The following is an 18,196-nucleotide window of genomic DNA, read 5'->3' as shown; positions in this document are numbered from 1 at the left end:
ACATACATACATGAACATACAACACATACATACATGAACATACAACACATACATACATGAACATACAACACATACATACATGAACATACAACACATAAATACATGTTGTCCAGCAAGCACAAAACCAAGGCCTTACGACAGAAAGCAATATTTTCCTTACATTCTGTGATCCTTTCTTATGTCACACACCTGATTTCAAAACCAACTAGCCATTTTTGATAAATGGTACAAGTGTACTATATATCTATACTTCACTTGTATGGTACAGCAGTACATTAAAAAGCTTCAATGTGAAATGATGTGAAAATAATTGTGAATCAAATTACTTCACAATCTTATCAGTTTTTGGCTCGGTATTTGGCTCAATATCAACTCATACTATAGTAACTAATTTTTATCACTTCTACATTTTCACAAAAGAAAAACACATTTTACACTTGTGTACATAACAATGAGAGGAGAAGCATTTGCTTTTTTATTCCTCAGTACTCTCTACTCTATGTTATCTTCTGGTTTTTTCCCTTAACATTTGTAGTATTTTCCTCTTTCTCAAGGAACTTCAAACTGCTTTTTCATTTCACAGAAAGACATGAAAAGAAGTGACAAATCCATTAATAATCTATAAATTAGACAATTCTGCGAGCAAAATAATTCTCTGCACCAATACGAAGGTTCACATCATTTGTACAATTCACTAGCACAGAATAAAAATAATTACTTCACTTCTGATTGTTACATCCAAATACACTGGTAATGCACTCCACTTAGTGGACATTTATATCTAGGTGTGACAATTACGTACTGAAATCGCGATGGGCTCTTCAAGAATATTCCCTCTGAAACAAATTATCACTAGTCTTGTCTTCATCAGAGATAAGGCAATCACCCAGGGGTTGGATGCGACACAGCTGAAGGAAGCAGCTGGGGCCAGACAAGTGAGGGGGGGGGGCATTAACCCTTTGACCCCTGACCTGCTGATGCTACAGTGCCCCTCTGCCTGAGCTCCTCAGCGATATTTTACTAACATTCATGTGATTGTCAGAATCACATTCCATATCTCACTCATGGTAGTCCTCATCATTACGAGCATTTAATTCAGAAAGGTCTTTAAAATAATCAGTAACGTCCTTAAAAGTAAACAAAACATGTTTTCGCGAGCGCGATTTGTCCCCAACAGGCTTGTTTGAGGATAGGTCTTCCTCACCACTGTACCGGTGGTTAGGCATACAGGCAGTTTTACAAGCCACCCAAGCACCGGTGGCGAGGGCTCAAAGGGTTCACTGTACAGGAAGCAGGTATGTGAAGTATTTTACATTTACAAATAAAAGTAATAGCTTGTCCACCAAAGTCCGACAATGACCAATACATTCGTAGAGGAGAATATTTCTCCATGGAAATAGAAAAATTTGAAGAATCAAAGCTTACGATGACTTGTGACTTCTGCTGTGGCCAATGAGACCATTTCTGACAGAGAAAAGTTTACCACATTTTTAGCATCTAACAAGTAACTGTACAAATTATCGATTCAACTCTCCAACTGATTATGCCCCATTAATTTCTTTTTAGTTGTTTCCCGGTCTTATTGATAGACTTGAAAGTTTACAAATCCAGTGAGGACAAAAAATGTGCTTGCAATTTTACACAGAAATTAGCATTTAAATTACCAAACTGAGTAAATAGCGTCTTCCAACATAAATACTCAAAAAATTACATCAGCTAGCCACAAATTACCTAACAAAAGAAGGTATAATCTGCTAATAAGCCTCATATGGCTTCCATGTCTGACCCTCTAATGATGTCAACCCCTTTCTCTCCATACACACACACATATGTACACACTCACACACACACATACAAACATGCATACACACACATCTACAATCCACACACACATCTACAATCTACACACACCTTTTTCCCTTTCTCACACATAGACACATGTCGAATTGCATTCATGTACTTTCCAAACATGCATCCTTACAACGTGTTACATTCTCAAATACACGCACACTCTAAACACACATACTGTCAAGCTCATAAACAAATGACCTAACATATTACCCATTAAACATAAGTTAGGAAACAACATTGCGCTCTGAAAACACAAGCATACAGATGTGTGCGTAAGGGGATGAAAAAAGTCTAAATTTTTCAATGTGAGCTAGGCAGTATATATATGCAAGCCCTACGGCTTAAAGCATCCACAAAGACAATCTCAATAGTAATCAAAACAAAATCTTATTCTGGGTGGCTGACGAAGTGACGTTATTACTAATAACAAAAAATAAAAAGTGTAAGACAAACCAAAACCATATATGTCTGACATAACGATACACCGGTTATTTTAGGTTAAGAAGAGATTGTACATGCAAAAATGTCAAAATACAAGGTTATTCATTGACATAAATTGATCATACTGAAACAATGGGGGCTCATCAAAAACTGCTAAAAAGTGCAGACGATAAATCATTTTCAACCCACTTGTAAACTACTCAGAAAAACACAGCAATCAATGTCTGTTTAAAAAGAAAATTTAAGAAATGCATAACATCTTCCGTGGTTTTTGGCACCCTGAAACACACAAAAGTGACATCAATGTACTTTGTGGAAAAAATATAAAACAAAATCAACACTAATTTACACCACTTGGTTATCCTTGCCCAGATTGTGAGATTGTGACTGTATTCTGTACCCCTAAACACAATTTAGATCATTCTGGAGGCTCAAGTAGAACAAAACATCCAAGTAAATAAATGGAGATGCTCAATCAAAATTTAGACTTCGCCACCAGGGAACCAGACTTGTGTGGTTTTTTTAACATGATGGTGAAGAGCCTAACCATTACACCAGATATTTGGTCCACAATATTTGTACCGTGAAGAATATCAAACTGGACAGAACATTTCTGTTAGTGTTATGTTCTGTTGTTTTGCTTTAGTAAGCGTTATATGGTGCTCGCACCTGCATAAGGTCATATGAGTGAGCAGGATACATTAACCATTTTTAGTTAGGTAGGAATGATTCATTTTGAATTTTGCCTAGGATGCGGCTGAAGCCTACTCTTATCAATTTTAGACCACCAAGGGATCTTTAATCCTATCAGTATGTCGTGTTTTACTATCGTATCCATACGACGAGGTGAACTCTGTGCCACCACTTTCAAATAGAAAATTTACTCGTTAATCCAATCCCTACGCTTTGCATAGCAGTCTGTCAAAATGATTTTCTGAGAAATTACAGAAAATTTCAAAGAGATCTTTGTACTAGAAGTATTCTAAAATGTGAAGAATACAACCGCGGGGGGTAAAAAATGCCCCCAGGGTGTACAGATAGGCTTAACGTGTGCAACTTTCACAGGATCTCCACAATTTTTCGCCCTAATCTGAAACGGCTAGGTGTTAAATCTTACCTACCCTAAGATCCGGGGTGTGGCTGAAAGTCAGCAGTAAGAAGGAGCCAAGGAGCAGTAGTGCAGTGTTCACCAAGATGTTGAAAGCAAGTAGGCTGCAGTGATTACAATATATTGACACTTGTAAATCACTCAGACATCACTAAACCTAATCAGGTACACACAATATTTCTTTTCCACACAAGGGCACCCTAACAAACTTCAGAGACTGTGCTGACACTGAGAATTAAACACTTTTTCTAGGTATCCAAACCTAAGTGAATCTTTGAACACAAAATATTGCTGTGAAATTTTAAAATGTTTTATGCATAATAGAACCAACAACCACAACCATGGGGCGCATATTAAAAAAACTGAACAGCAATATTTTAAAAAATGGGACACAGAACAGACAGCGCAGGATGAAGTTATTGATGTGACCTACACCAAAGACTGCATCAAAGGAAAAATCAAGTTTCTCGTTTTGGAGCCAATCTTGACACTGAAGATTGATCTGTTTGTTCATTTTGGTAAAGAGAAGCACATCAAAACAGTAACACTTATTTATAATCAAGTAAAAAGCAAGAGAGACAAGACAGAAACAACAAAGTGAGAGAAAAGAAAAATGACCTTCCAGACTTACCCTCTAACCACTGGCACTGTTAATAAGTATTTTTTTTCTGAACTGTCCTCAAGGAAGCATAATGTTGGTGCACCAAAAAAGTGCAACAAAGACACTCTGAAGATGTCTCTGAAGGACATCAACATAAACTATTCAGAGCATAAATCTGTAGCCGGATACACCAGCCTCTGGAATTTATTATTATTACTTATCACTGTTGAAGAAACAATAGTTTTTGTTGTCTATCAACTATTGAGCAATATACCATGGTGTTTGAAGTCAAGCATGAGTGATAAAACACAATGATTTTTGTAGTCTGTCATCTAAAGGGCAATACATTACAGTTTTTGGTCTATCATTTACAATGGACTGCACCATGGTTTTTGGTTTATCAGCAAAAGTAAAATATATTATGGCTTTTGCGGTTAGTGAAGTTATTGTAAATGCAACAGCACAGCATATGCTAGGATTCATAACACAAGCGGATAGCTAGAGAACGACAACTAAACACCATTGGCTGATTTTTATAGTAACAGCCATCTTGTTTGACATCATTGAGGGATTCTCACTTTGTCAGTCATGTTGGCAACACAACCACACAACAGCATCCTGCCGACTCTGATTATTTTCTTTGCAACTTGTAGAACTGCTCAGTTCGGTCGTCTGTGATTGTGCAGCACCCTTCTTCCGCCCAGATTGATTCTGATGCTGTACACTACGTAAACTAAGAAGAAGAAGAAGACTAAGAGTAGGCCTATGTACGAAAGCAAGTTCAAACAAAGTTCAACGACGCAGCGCAAATGATCGACCGTTTCGATGCGGATCGTTTCTTTTAAAGTTTTGTAAGCAAAAGAAATTAAGCACTTACAAGAGATTGGACTCAATAGGACGCTGAGCTGCAAATGGAGTAGATCTAATTCGAGACTGCAAGGTTTGTAAATGGATACTGTGAGGTGCAAAAGTAGTAGACCTAGGGGAACAACAAGGAAAGACTCAAAGAGCGAAGCTTGGAAACTGATCGTGCAAACCTCTCGCAACACAAAATCATAATTGCTTTCAGAATCACGATCAGATGACGCGGCGGGCATCCCCCTTGCGAGGTCAAACAAGGTGGCTGTTACTATAAATATCGGCCAATGGTGTTAAGTTGCCGTTCTCTAGCTATCCGCTTGTATTCATAAACTGTTGTCATGTAGGATTTACTGCCCCCCTCCTCCATATTAAAATTTGGAATCTCAATTCAATTAAACTGTCTGGGCCGACACTAAAAGCATGCACAGCCACTGGAGATCATTTCCACATTGAAGAAAATCTAGTCTTTAAAATTTAAGACATTTAATAAATACTAACCAACATAGCTCAGTCCTTCGAAGCATCCCTCCCTCCGCCTTTCCACACAAACACACACACCCATCAACACATAAAGAAAGCATTAAAACAGAACAGAAAACGCAAAAATGAAAGAGTACATGATTTGTAACTGTAGAGTACAGATATCAGACTTAACATTATCACACGGTGAACCGGGAGTTAGACAAAAGAAGAGGAAGAATCTACTCCCAAACATTGCACGATACTCTTAAGAGGTCACGACTCTCTCCATCTGGAACGGTATAAGTTTAATACTTTTATTATAAACACTATTCCATCATTTAAAAGATGGGCTTCTGAATCTAACGCCCTTCCCCAATGAGTCCAAGCCAAATGGGTGGAGAAGTCTGAAAACTCCTACATAACCCAAAGCCAAAGAGCTGTCTTCACCTGTTTTAACTCTTTTACGAGATATGAGGAAGGCAATTGACGTAACAAACAATAAATCATAATTCAATAAATTGCAACACAAAGCCTAAAGTTAAATACAATTACTAAAAATTGCAACACAAAGTCTAAAATCTAATTCTAAAAAATTGCAAACCTCAACACCTACGGGAATCTCTAGACACCACAATGTAGAAAAGAAAAATAATAATTTTTGACCAAAGTCATACTGCATCAAAAGAAGGGTAGAAACTTTCTTTAAAAAAGTAGAATTCTAACTAAAACAAAAAACAAATAGATGACATAGACTATTAAGAAACAAAAAAAAAGAAAATTTCATTGCAATTGGACAAATTTCAAAACAACGTATGAATCCCAAAAATAATAAAATAAAAAACCAGTTTCCAAAGCTATGTCATAAAAGGTTTATTTAAATTTATGTATAGTATTTTTCTAAAGTTATCACAAAAAAACTAGTCACTACAAAATAATCCGAAATGTTCATTACATTAGACAGTAAGAACAAGCACGACTGGAGTTGCTGACTTAAAAACGTGATGACAAAGGTAAGAAGTAAAAAATCAGCAGTAGCCTGACTCATCTGCCTATCTCAGCGACAAATGCTTTGCATTATCTTAGAGAACTTTTGTAATGTGATCAATTTACGGATGATCCTATAGAGATGTTTTCCTACAAAGGCAGCTTAGTTAGTTTTCTAGTTGGTGCCACTACAGATGAACTATGTATGTGGCTGAGTTATTCTGCTGGCTCTGTTTCTTTTGATGCTGGTCCTTCTTCCATATCCTCAAGATCTGCTTTAGAAATTTGTTCAAAATCATCCTCATCATCATCTTCAGAGGATTTGTCTTCATCTCTGCTCTCCTTGTCCACATCATCAACACCATAAGTTGGAGCAGTGCTACTTACAAAGCTCATGATTTTCTTAGAAAGAGCCTTGTGCTGCCTGATAAAGGAAAACAACACAAGATTCAAATAAGAATACCATAAAAATATTAGACTTGGAGGACAAAACATAAATCTTGGATTACTAAAGATAGCGTAAACACTGCGCGTAAGCTGACTAACGACCCCCTAAGCAGGTGGTTTCGGTGAAAACAGTGCAACTCAGAATGCTGTTTCTTTGCTCTGTCGCAAATAAAACCAAATGCTGTACACCATGAAGAAATTCATATTTCCCTTAATACAATGGTGTGTGTTGTTTGTATGTGTATGTGTGTATTCGGAGGTGGAGAAGTGCCAGGGACAGTAAAACCCCTTCTAGTCATAACGCAAGGTCAGCCATTTAAACAAAATTGACATCTAAGCATTCGAATGCTTGGCAAAAAGATTGACGATTAAATGTGAGGCAGCGAGGTGATAACAGGCGCTCTTCATAGTAATAAGATTGAAGACCATTTCCCCGCTAGTTTGGCTATTTTTATCGAATATTTCTTTTTGGCTCAACATCTTTTATGTCCATTCAAGGACACATTTCTGTCAGGATTTTACTGAAAAAAGTTGATTAAAAGCACAAAACAAGTAAGTTTTCAGTTATCAATATTTTTTTTCCTCAAAGGCAAGACAAATGAACTAGATCTTAGTTTTAGTAAGGTTTTACGGTGTTCGCAACTACACAAACAAGGCACCCCAGAAATAGCAGTTCACAAGAGAGTGACAAACTTACAAAAGAAGTAGAGGAAAAATGACGATAGTGGAACTAGCTTTTAGTTGATACCAATAACTCCACATGCCCAACAATTGATGAGCGGCTGATTCCACCACGGTGTGACACAAATACTGTCTTTTAATTGGCAAAGCACTAACGAGCTTTCAAAGGCGCATTCAGAGGTATATTTTCATCCTTTGGGTTTTAAAAAGAAAGCCTTTAAAATAGCATTACAGTTTTCAAAAATTATTTGCAGAATAAGAATACCATAAGTAAAATCCTTGCTAAAAAAAGGCACCAATAGAAAGATCAGCTCATTTTCTATTGAAATTAAGTCTTCAACTTGAGTTTATTTCCCATCAATTCCTCAAAGAAACTCTGAAAGTATATGACCCCACCAAGAGGAGCAGTCTGTACACCACAGTACAAAGCAAAATCACTTGGCATGGGTGCCAGTGTAGTGCCAGCCAGGACAGGGGCTCCGAGTTCTTGTCAAAATAATGACAAATCTGCATTTTTTGAGGCAATAAAATACTGATTTCCCATTATCATTATCTCAGTCTTGAAAAAAATTATGCTCCATCTTTATGTTATTGTGATTGTCCTCTGTTACTGTGTAAATGTTTGGTGCAATTGACAATTTTATTACCTGTCGAACATAGGGTTGCAGCCAATTAGCGACTTTTGAAACATTTTGATTATACTAAAACTGACTGAGAGGAAAAAGAATGTTACCAAAATTCTCAGGAGACAATGGCTTTTCCCCTGGAACAGATATATTTATCATTCAGTTACTTTGAAAATTTAGTTTCTTGTACCCAAATATTTTTTTCAATTTCCACCTTACTCAAAACAAGGGAATTGACAATGACAATCAACATCTTTTTCACCTAAACAGTGTCATGTCAAATGTCAGTCTTTAAGTCCCATTTATAAACCCTCCCAAAACATTTGTCTTTTAAAAGGCCTCCTTTTGTTTAATTTTTGTTTTAGTGGAGGTTTTACGGAGCTCGCAAATGCATAAGGTCATATGAGCGTCAGAAGATTAGAGGTGTTACAAGAGAGTTATAAACATAAAAAAGAAGGAGAGGAGATAAGGATGATAGATGTTTGATAGGAAAAGAGAAGCAAACCACACCAGAGCACCCGGCAACCACCCATTAGAGGTCTCCTTGAACATGCAATAATTTTCAGAACAGAGGCTCAACTCATAACGTTGAAGTGAAAAGAGATGTTCATGACCAGCTTAACAGCAAATGACTGTCCTGGGATGTACTCATTCTCAAAATGACAAGTAAATCCTTTAAAGGGAACTTACTCAATTGGATCTGTAGTGAAAATTTCTGTGATGCCAAGCTGTACTCCAGAATACAAGGACAGGGCTACTTGAAATGATCTTTTGCCTGCATCTCCTCCTTGTTCTTCAATTTTGACGTCTTTTATATCTTCAAGCTTGACAACAACTGAAAGTGATATGAGGTCCAATCAAAGAAATGAAAAGGGGAAAAGAAAACATTTTACATCCCAGTGAAAAAATTATGAATAAAATTTATAGGAAGCAAATATCACTCCACTCAGCATCCTCAAACAATTCTGTAAACACATCATTATTTTTATAACATCAGGACAGCAACTCTGTCTTGGATCAAGGTGCATCTCATCTCTCTGTGATCAGCCACCTGAAAGCTAGGATGTCGCTGACACTTTTACATTGTTTGTGAGTTTGTTTTCACTAACCCCCTAAAGCAATCATCTCTTTAGGTGAATGTGACACAAGTTAAGAAGTAAGACGTGGCCCCTCATTGTAAACAAATCTGTGACCTAAAGGTCAAGTGTTCCATATCCACAAAATTTGGTCCTATGAAACCCCAGGAAATGCAAGAAAATGGCATAATATAATTATGTCATTAAGTAAAAAGTAGTGCAAACAATGGACACTCACAGGTCAGGAAATAGCACAAATTTTCCTACGGTTGTTCTGAACTTAATGAATAAAGGCCTCAGCCAGCTGTTTCCATATGATATTTCAACATTTGCTATTTGCTATCAAATATTTCACGTTTCATTATACTCATAAACCTTTGACAACTCTGAACAGGCATAGGTGGGAGCACAAATCAACTGCTCAGTGTAAAGACTCCACCATACTTTTGGGGTTTTTTTTGGTCATATGTTAGTTTTCGTTTTAGTAGGGTTTTTATGGCACTCGCAACTGCATAAGGTCATATGAGCGCTGGTCATAGGTTACTTTTTAAAATGGTACATGACCAAGTCTTACACTAAGCAGTTGAAATGTGAGAACATTTTACTATTTTAATTAATTTTTTACTGCATACCCAATTTATCCATGCTCTAAAAATGTTCTATACACTTTCCAACAATTATTACCCAAGCAGACCCAAGAACATTCAGAAACATTTTCGGCTTCCCAGAAAGCATACAGTGCAATTCAGAACTCGAACATTAACAATCTGACAAGATCTTTCACTTTCTATAGAGGGGAACCCATTCCCACCTGGATGAAGTGAGGATTATTATATAAAGAGTGCCTTTCCCAAAGACACGAGGCCAGGCCCCTGGCGTGGTTTAAACCAATGACCTTTCATGTACCAGTCTAACCACTGTTTTTATGATTACAGAAGATTAAAACTGACTTAGATGTATATTTCAAGCCCTTTTTACCCCCCATCATTTTCCTGGCTGCTCTTAATGCATGAAGAACTTCACTTACACAATTTTCACCCATGCATGCTTTCAACGCTATCTTCATCCGTCCCTTCTTTCAAGGCAGTAAGCACCAGGCTAAATGTTAACGTTACTTACTGTATGGCTGCATGCCTACATCCAACAGGTATTGAAACCAGTGTAGACGAGACAGACGCACTTCTCCTTGTTCTTTGTCAAATTCGCAAATCTGTCGATAAAACAGAGAGGCAACAATTTGATTGTTAGAATCTACAGTCAAACCTACTTTAGCAGTCCCCTGTGGTCACATACTGCAAAGGCCATCATTCTGTGACACCTTTGAGCTTTTGTTATATTTTTTACCTAATCCATAATGATCCCTGTCCAATAAGGCCATGGTCTGTCATTTTTGTGACAAGTCAGCCTCAAAACCTGCTCATAGCGGTCACTTGTTATGAAAGTCTTCCTTCGACCTGTCCCCATGCTCATCCTAGACTACGCATTACCTACTAAACAACAGGGGGTGGGACTTAGTGCAGTGTTTACAATTGACCCAATGATATGCTGATATATGCAAGTGTCCAATAACTGAGCACATTGCCGTTGTCCATACTTTAGGCAACAGCCAGTAATATAACCCTCTGCTGCTGATCTGAGTAAATGTCATCCAGTCATATAACATACAGTGCGCAGTATTGTCTCACAGTGGTTGCCTCATCATGGTCTTTTCTGTTTATTGGTTGGTTTTCTCTTGTGTTATTTTGTTTTAATGACAATTTTACAGGGTTCTTTGAGTCTGTTGACAGCATCTTTTTTTTGTTTACAGCTCGTATGTTAGATGACAATTTTGATGGACATAAAATTGGAAAGATAAAATGAAAGCGTGCAATGTTGGGAACTCAGAAAGGAAAGTTTCGTTTGAGCCTGTGCATTGATGTTGGTGGTTTACATATTGTACCACACCACAATTTATTTCCAAACATTTAGTAAGTGATCATAGCACAGACCCTGTTCACAGTGGCCACTTTTCTAAAACAATCACTTTTTTCTGTGATTTTGAGAGACCATTATGGACAGGATCAACTGTATTTATTTGAATGAAAATACTTTTTTCCTAGATAGTCCTGAACATATGTTACAGGCACACAGTAATGGTTTAAACCGACGAAAATTTTTCTCTTTTTAGTAAACAAGATCTTTTTCTTTCTGTCAATAATTTTTTTTTCCTCTTTCTGTAATGAAAGAGTTTTCTTTTTCTGTCAAGAAGATTTTACATTTTCAGGCGAGAGCATTTTTCTCAACTTTGAGCTTTAGAGGGAACCAGTTGCTCTCCCTTCAAGATGCCACATTTTGTATCTCAGTGATTCAGTCTAACACAAAATGAAATTACAAAAAAATTGCTGTAAGAACATCACTCCAAGCCAATAAAATGAACTATGGACAACCTGGAGTACTGTTTTGTAGATAATAATCCCTCCTTATAAAAAGAAGAAAAAATGTAGCTAAAGCATTTCAATATGAAACATTTTAAACTAAAGTGAATTCAACACTTCAAAATACTGGACTTGAGTCTACTATAAATGAATAATGCATGTTGTCACCAAAAAAATTGTAGGTAATATCTACATCCTACTAAAATGATAACAGCTCATTCATACCATGACAATTTTAACTTTGGTACTGTTTTGAAACAAAAGTGGGAAATTTTTTATCAATACTACAAAAGCTCAAAACAAACATGTCATATCTAACCTCATAGTTATCAACCATAAAGAAGCTGAGCCCCACTGTGACAAGCCCAATCAACACCTTGAAAAAACATGATTCTGAAAAAAAAAATGAAAAAAAGATGAACAGGGTGAACAAAGATATGTCAAAGGCCTTCCATTACATATCATGCACATCAAGTGACTGGGAGCCGCACTCTCACTCTAAAAAAGCAGAGCATTTATATAAAATAAAATTTTCAGCTGTCCTGTTTATCACTTTTTTTCTTTTCTATTTAATTTTTGTCAACAGAGCTTTTCAGACCGCAATGAATTTTAAAGATGGAACTCTGACGAATGATGATGTGCTATTTGAAGAGACATTATAACAAAATGTTAAAATAATATGGGGAGTCTTCCTCCTAAAGAAGTGAAAACAGGCAATCTATGGCACTTCTACTGTTCTCTAGAAATAGATGTCTGGACCAATGTCTACACGTTATAAGTTGCAATAAACCCTCTCAAAATCATGCATTACTGACTTAACAGATTTTTACATAAAATTATCAAAACATTCTGAATGTAGGACTGATAATTACCAAGTAATCAGATTCTAACATACAGAGTGAAAAATTCAAAGTACAGGTTGTAACAACATATTGACTACTACTGACATTGGGATACTCAAGCAAACTGACTCTGCAGTGGAGTCAGACAATAAGAAAGAAGGAAGAAGAATCCCTTTGTGACGATTCAGTAATTATGTAACAAATACTTTGACACAACTGCTCAAAAACTTCAAGCTAGCTACAACAGGCTTCATTAGTAATCATGAAATTTGAAAAAAAAGACAACTTCCTTTTTCTAAGCCCCTAAGATTTAATGTACAATTATTACTTTTTAACTCCACAATGTCAATGACATTCTAAGACAGTTTATGTTAATTTAGTAGGAGATGAAGAATGTTTACTTTGGCAAGTATGAAAGGGGCCAGGCCGTACTAGACAAATAAAAGCAGTAATTTCTTGAAATATGTACATGATACCTGAGCCGAAAAGGAAAACACCAATGACTCCTATCAGGAAACCTGGTGATGAAAAAAATCCACAAATAAACATAAATTTGCACAAATACACATGCACCCTAATAATTACATACTACCATAAAATATAAGTCATGCCTGCCATGATTTGTACAACAGGGTTTTTAATTCTAAAGTTTAGTAAGTACATTTTTAACACGACCACTTTTTCCAAACAGTTTATTTTTTCACTAAAATATGTGAAACTCACATGGAATTAAGACAGCAATTCCCTGACAGCATCAGAGGAGAGATTCAGCCCTCACATTTGTCAGTCTCAATAGTTTAATTCATAGAATATCTAACAGACACCTTAATCCTAGAAAAATATTAAAGGCACCATTGCCTAAAAAATAAAAAACCTCCTGCACTTACCAATGAATACAGCCTTTGACAAGAGTGATGGCTCTCGAAGTAGCTTCAGACGAGTATCTGAGTCATGAAGTACACTCATGTACACCATGATGCTGATATACGATTATTATGCTCCACTGCGAGTTTGTACTACTATGGCGTGAACTGAAATAAAAAAAATAACAAGATAATGTAAACAAGTCTAAGGGACCCAAGGCATCCTAAATAACAGAATACTGCAAACATACCTGAATGAAGTGAGGAAAATTTATGTAAAGTGCCATTCCCAAGTACACAGGATCAAGCTTCTGAAAGAGTTTGAACCCATGACTTTCAGTTGCTAGCCCAACAGACTAACCACTAGAATACTGACACTGATTTAAAATCAGACTACTTTTAGGGCTTGTAATTTTGACAGTGCATCATTTATAAGCATTCATGCTCATAATACTCCGCCTAAGATCCCATCGCTTATGGTCCCAGTTCGCCTAAGATCCCCCTGTTTTGGAAAAACAGAATCTTTACTATATATATATAAGTCACCCCTAAGATCCCGCACTGAAGGAGCTATATTGGCTAAGATCCCGTTTTGAAGGTCATAATTTAGGAACCTGTGCGCACTCAGCTGATCAACCAAGTACCGATAATGTGTGATCATTGTACGGTCCGTCGTGTCACGGATCATTCACTCTCATGAAAGCAATCACACCTCTGTTGTAAATCTCGAAAAGCGGTTACCATGTTTACCCCATACGGGATCGCACCAAGGTGTGAACTCGTCGATGCCTTGCTTTCCCCGATCACCTGAGCCGTCTGCCTGATCTTACATCACACACTAGGTGTGGAGGGCCTACAAGCAATCATCAGACTGCATTCTATCAAACTGTGAAGTCGTAGATGTTTATGCTTTCCCGAACATCGCTCTTGTCTTTCAGTTTTGCGCTATAACTTCCCAGACAGACTGGCGCCCATATGCGACTTTCGAGGACTGTCCGATCACCTCTGCATAATGGGGTCATCAGTTGCTAGTGAATCTGCCTTTCAATACTTCGTTTAAAAAAAATTAGTCGGTGTTGTCACCACAAAACGATTTACGATGCATCATGACATGAGCAGGGAACTCCGTTAGAGATGGAAAGCAATATATTTTTGGTGGGGGGCATTGCTTGAAGCCAACTGGTTCCCACCTGACACTGTATTTTTTTAAAAGCCCCACCCCCACCCCCAAACAACGAAAAAAGGAAAAACTGACATCTGAAAAGAACTTTAAGTGCCCAGGAGTTACGTCAGTTCATTTCAAAGTAAAGGAAGATCATTCATGGGCCTGACCATGAATTTCTATGGATTCTTACCCCTGGCCATTCGGTTAAGATCTTGGTTCACCTAAAAACCAGCATATTTCATGCTCCCAAGCATCGGGATCTTAGGCGGAGACTACTGTATGATGTGCATGTCAAGTAGTCATTGTCAATTGTGTTGTGATTGTGATAGTATAAAATGTCTGTTTACTACAGTTTGATGTGTTATACCCAGTGCCCATTGGCACGATCGGTTCAGTTTGTACAAGCAGGGCTAGCCAGATAGAGGGTGAAAAGCGACCATCGTTGCACAAACCGATCGCCCGACTGGCGGCCTCAAAACCTAAAAAACAAACGCATTTCTCTTAAAGGCTGCAAATCGGGCGATCTTTTAGTATTAGTTAGAGAACCTATCCAACAATGGGCACTGGGTATTTCTTATAAGCGTAAAATCTAATACGGAGTGCCCATTGGGGGTCGAGGCGGTATGCTAGCGAGATAGAGGGCACAAAGCGGTTATCCTGGCACAAGCCGATCGCGCCCGAATCACCGCCTCCAGGTGACGAGGGGGGGCGATCGCCCTCGACCAGCCCGACTCGATCCCATCTGCAATGGGCACCCCGTATAGAAGGTTTAAAAGAGCATGTATGTTAGTATGTATGCCCATTCACGCACAAGTATTTTAAGTGTTAGATGAAGGAGGTAATGTAAACCTTGAGCTGCACTGAACATTGAACAGGAATGAGTGCTGTACTGTGATGATGATACATGCAATGGCTACATTCATGGCGCCATGAATGTAGTCTGCAGGCTACATTTACGGCACCATGAATGTAGCTGGCAGGCTACGTACACGGCTCCCTGAATGCAGTTTGCAGGTGCTGTTGATGCTACAATCACGGCACTAAAGCTTCGTTTACGGGAAGCGTCCACTGTCGGTTTATGTCAGCCGATTTTAGTCAGTGAGGACAGTGACGTATATTTAATATTTTGGCCAGCTCCAAGAGAGATGAACGAAAACAAAGCACCCTTACAGAATTAAAGTTGGGGGGATATGGAAAAATGGATACGGTACATGATGGGAAACAAGAGGTGAGAGAAGGGAAACAGAAGGTGGAATTCGGAAGATGGGACTGGTCATAAAATATAAGTGCAATAATGACTGTATTGTACCGGGTCAGCTTAGGAACGGAAAAACATAATTCATAACAAATACCCTCTCTCTCTCTCTCTCTCTGACTGTCTGTCTCTCTCTCTCCCCTTTCTCTTTCTTTCTTTCTTTCTGTCCCCCACCCTTCTTTCTCTATTTTTCTCTGTCTGTCTGTCCGTCTCTCCCTCCCTCTTTCTCTCCCCACCTTCTCTCTCTCTCTCTCTCTCTCTCTCTCTCTCTCTCTCTCTCTCTCACACACACACACACACACTGCCCGCAGACAAAATTGCACACTTTTAACTCACGAGTGCTGGAACGTTTGTTTATACTCGTATCTATCACGGGCCGTCACGCACTAACACAAGGTCGCGCACAAGTCTCGCCCAGATGCGAGATAGGGCAATTGGAACATCTTGGTAGGCGTATAATTTGTATTATATTGCCAAGCTCTGAGCAAGAGCTCAGTGTAAGGGAAAACGATGAATGGTCGATCGGTCAAGGATCACTGCTTCCTTTTCCTACATTTAATGGGATAGAACGCTTGAAGCAAGCCAAAATATTAAATATATACGCCACTATGTCGTCACTGACTAAAACCGGCTTACTTAAACCGGCAGTGGATGCTCCCTCTAAATGAAGCTTGAGTGCCATGAACAGTGCCTCTACAGTGCTTGCAAGCTGCATAGGCGCCGTGAACGTAGCCACTGCATATATTATAGCCTAATAATATATAATTTAAAGGGGGAGAACTTCCATAACGAGCGACCACTATGAGACAGAGCAGAATTTAGGGCTAGGGGAAGGGGTAGATCTAGGGGTAGGGGTAGGGGTAGGGCTAGGGCTAGGGTTAGGCCTCTTCTTTATTGTGTTTGATGGGGTGGTCGCTCGTTACGGAAGTCCTTCCTTATATGATGCATTAATTATCAATATAATACTAGATCTAGGTAAGCCTATTATTATTATTTTATTAAATTAGATCTAGATTTAGAAAAATAGACCTCATTTTATTATCGGTTATCATCATTATTAAGGAAAATAAAACAGTATCTCTAATAAAAAATAAAGCATCCAAGGTACAGGCTGCAGTTACTCACTGATACTTGTTGATCCCTGTTGATGATGTTTGCAGTGCAGAATCTGATCTGAAAATTTCAAGTCACAAGAAGTCTTCTCAATGGAATCAACGCTCACGGTCTTTTCGATTCTTTGTGACCTGCACCTCTAACAGTACACTAGATCTCTAGATCTAGATATCTGGTCTAGATCTAGATCTAGATCTAGATCTAGAACAGTTCTACTGTCAGAAGTGTTAGTTCGACGTAATTCCCCTGCCCTAGATATCTGGTTTACAATTTCACTAAGATTCACTTACAGAAAGATAGTACTATTATTGTCTCCACAAACCAGAAAAGAACCCAATACTTCTAAATCAATATTAAATGTACTCCTCTCGAGAATCGCAAAACCCAACTGTAATTGTAATACGATGCCAAATGGGTTGAAAAAAACACAAAAACAAACAACAATAAAGGGGTTACAGTCAAAGTCGGTTAACTTGTTACTATTTCTTACTAATGTTTACAAACATCCGTCATCCGGGCGATACTCTTTGGAAGAGAAGATCAATAAAACATGTGAGGCTTGATCAAGGATTACAAACAAGCAAGGAGATTGTTAAGCTCCTTGAAAAGCCCCCCCCCCCCCCCCCCCCATGATTTTGGCTAACTTAGTCTTTTAATGTTAAATTCAAATTGGTCTATTTTGTTATTATCAAACACCGCGAGACACGTTACAAGGCAACATGGAGATGTTTTGAAAGAAAGTAACCCAAAAAAAAACTTTCGGCACGTCAAAGTTTATTCATGATTAGTTGTTTTTTTGGGTCAAGATACGATGAGTGATAGTGATAGGCCTATCATAGACACGACATTCTCGTTCTAGTGTCTGTGGTGATATACAGTACATCGGTTCATCGAAACTGCAGGAAAATTAATGATTGACTTCTAATATCAAATATAGCAGTCTCCAGATTATTGATTGTATTGATGGTTGTCCTCCACTCCATCAAAAAAGGCGAAACAAACATGAAACAAAGAAGCCAGACAAACAAATAAGGTTTGTTCGACTAGATTAAGCATACATTAATATCATAGTGGCTACACTCCAGCTAAAGGACAATAGTGCTTGATAACACAATAAAGTTGTTGTTTTTTGTTATTATCATTAATATAGTAGGGCACCCTAGCCTAGTATTTAAAGGCCATAAGGCTCATCTAGAAAATAAATTATTATCCTCCAATATATGGTAACAATATATATGGTAACTACAGTTACCATATCTCCAGAGTATCTTTTTCTTGTTTATTCAAGTCTAAAACATGTTGATGCAAAGACTTTTTCTTTTATTTGCCTTTCCTAATATCAAGAAGACAGGCAAGTGCTAGAGAGTTATTTCAACCAAAAGCGATACACACCAGTAGTGCGAGAG

The 18,196-nt window shown here is 37.9% G+C and overlaps 1 protein-coding gene across 2 annotated transcripts; it reads right to left on the bottom strand.

The window, feature by feature from the left end:
- Nucleotides 1–6,088: 6,088 nt before the first annotated feature.
- Nucleotides 6,089–17,331, bottom strand: LOC101857869. 2 transcript variants are annotated; one of them, XM_005095793.3, is made up of 8 exons: nucleotides 17,281–17,331; nucleotides 16,803–16,850; nucleotides 13,282–13,425; nucleotides 12,871–12,912; nucleotides 11,872–11,945; nucleotides 10,258–10,348; nucleotides 8,753–8,897; nucleotides 6,089–6,732 (listed from the first exon to the last, which is right to left on the bottom strand). In XM_005095793.3, the coding sequence occupies exons 3-8, from the start codon at nucleotides 13,367–13,369 to the stop codon at nucleotides 6,525–6,527; spliced, it is 648 nt and encodes a 215-aa protein (XP_005095850.1). In that variant the 5' UTR covers nucleotides 13,370–13,425; nucleotides 16,803–16,850; nucleotides 17,281–17,331; the 3' UTR covers nucleotides 6,089–6,524. The 2 variants fall into 2 exon arrangements, with proteins under 2 accessions (XP_005095850.1, XP_005095849.1); XM_005095792.3 differs by lacking the exon at nucleotides 17,281–17,331 and adding an exon at nucleotides 17,247–17,278.
- Between the last annotated feature and the right edge of the window lie 865 nt (nucleotides 17,332–18,196).

This window comes from Aplysia californica, unplaced genomic scaffold (genome assembly GCF_000002075.1).
Source record: "Aplysia californica isolate F4 #8 unplaced genomic scaffold, AplCal3.0 scaffold00113, whole genome shotgun sequence".
In the NCBI taxonomy this organism is placed as follows: domain Eukaryota; kingdom Metazoa; phylum Mollusca; class Gastropoda; order Aplysiida; family Aplysiidae; genus Aplysia; species Aplysia californica.
Note: the sequence above shows the minus strand (reverse complement) of the source record. Positions and strands in the feature narration are given on the sequence as shown.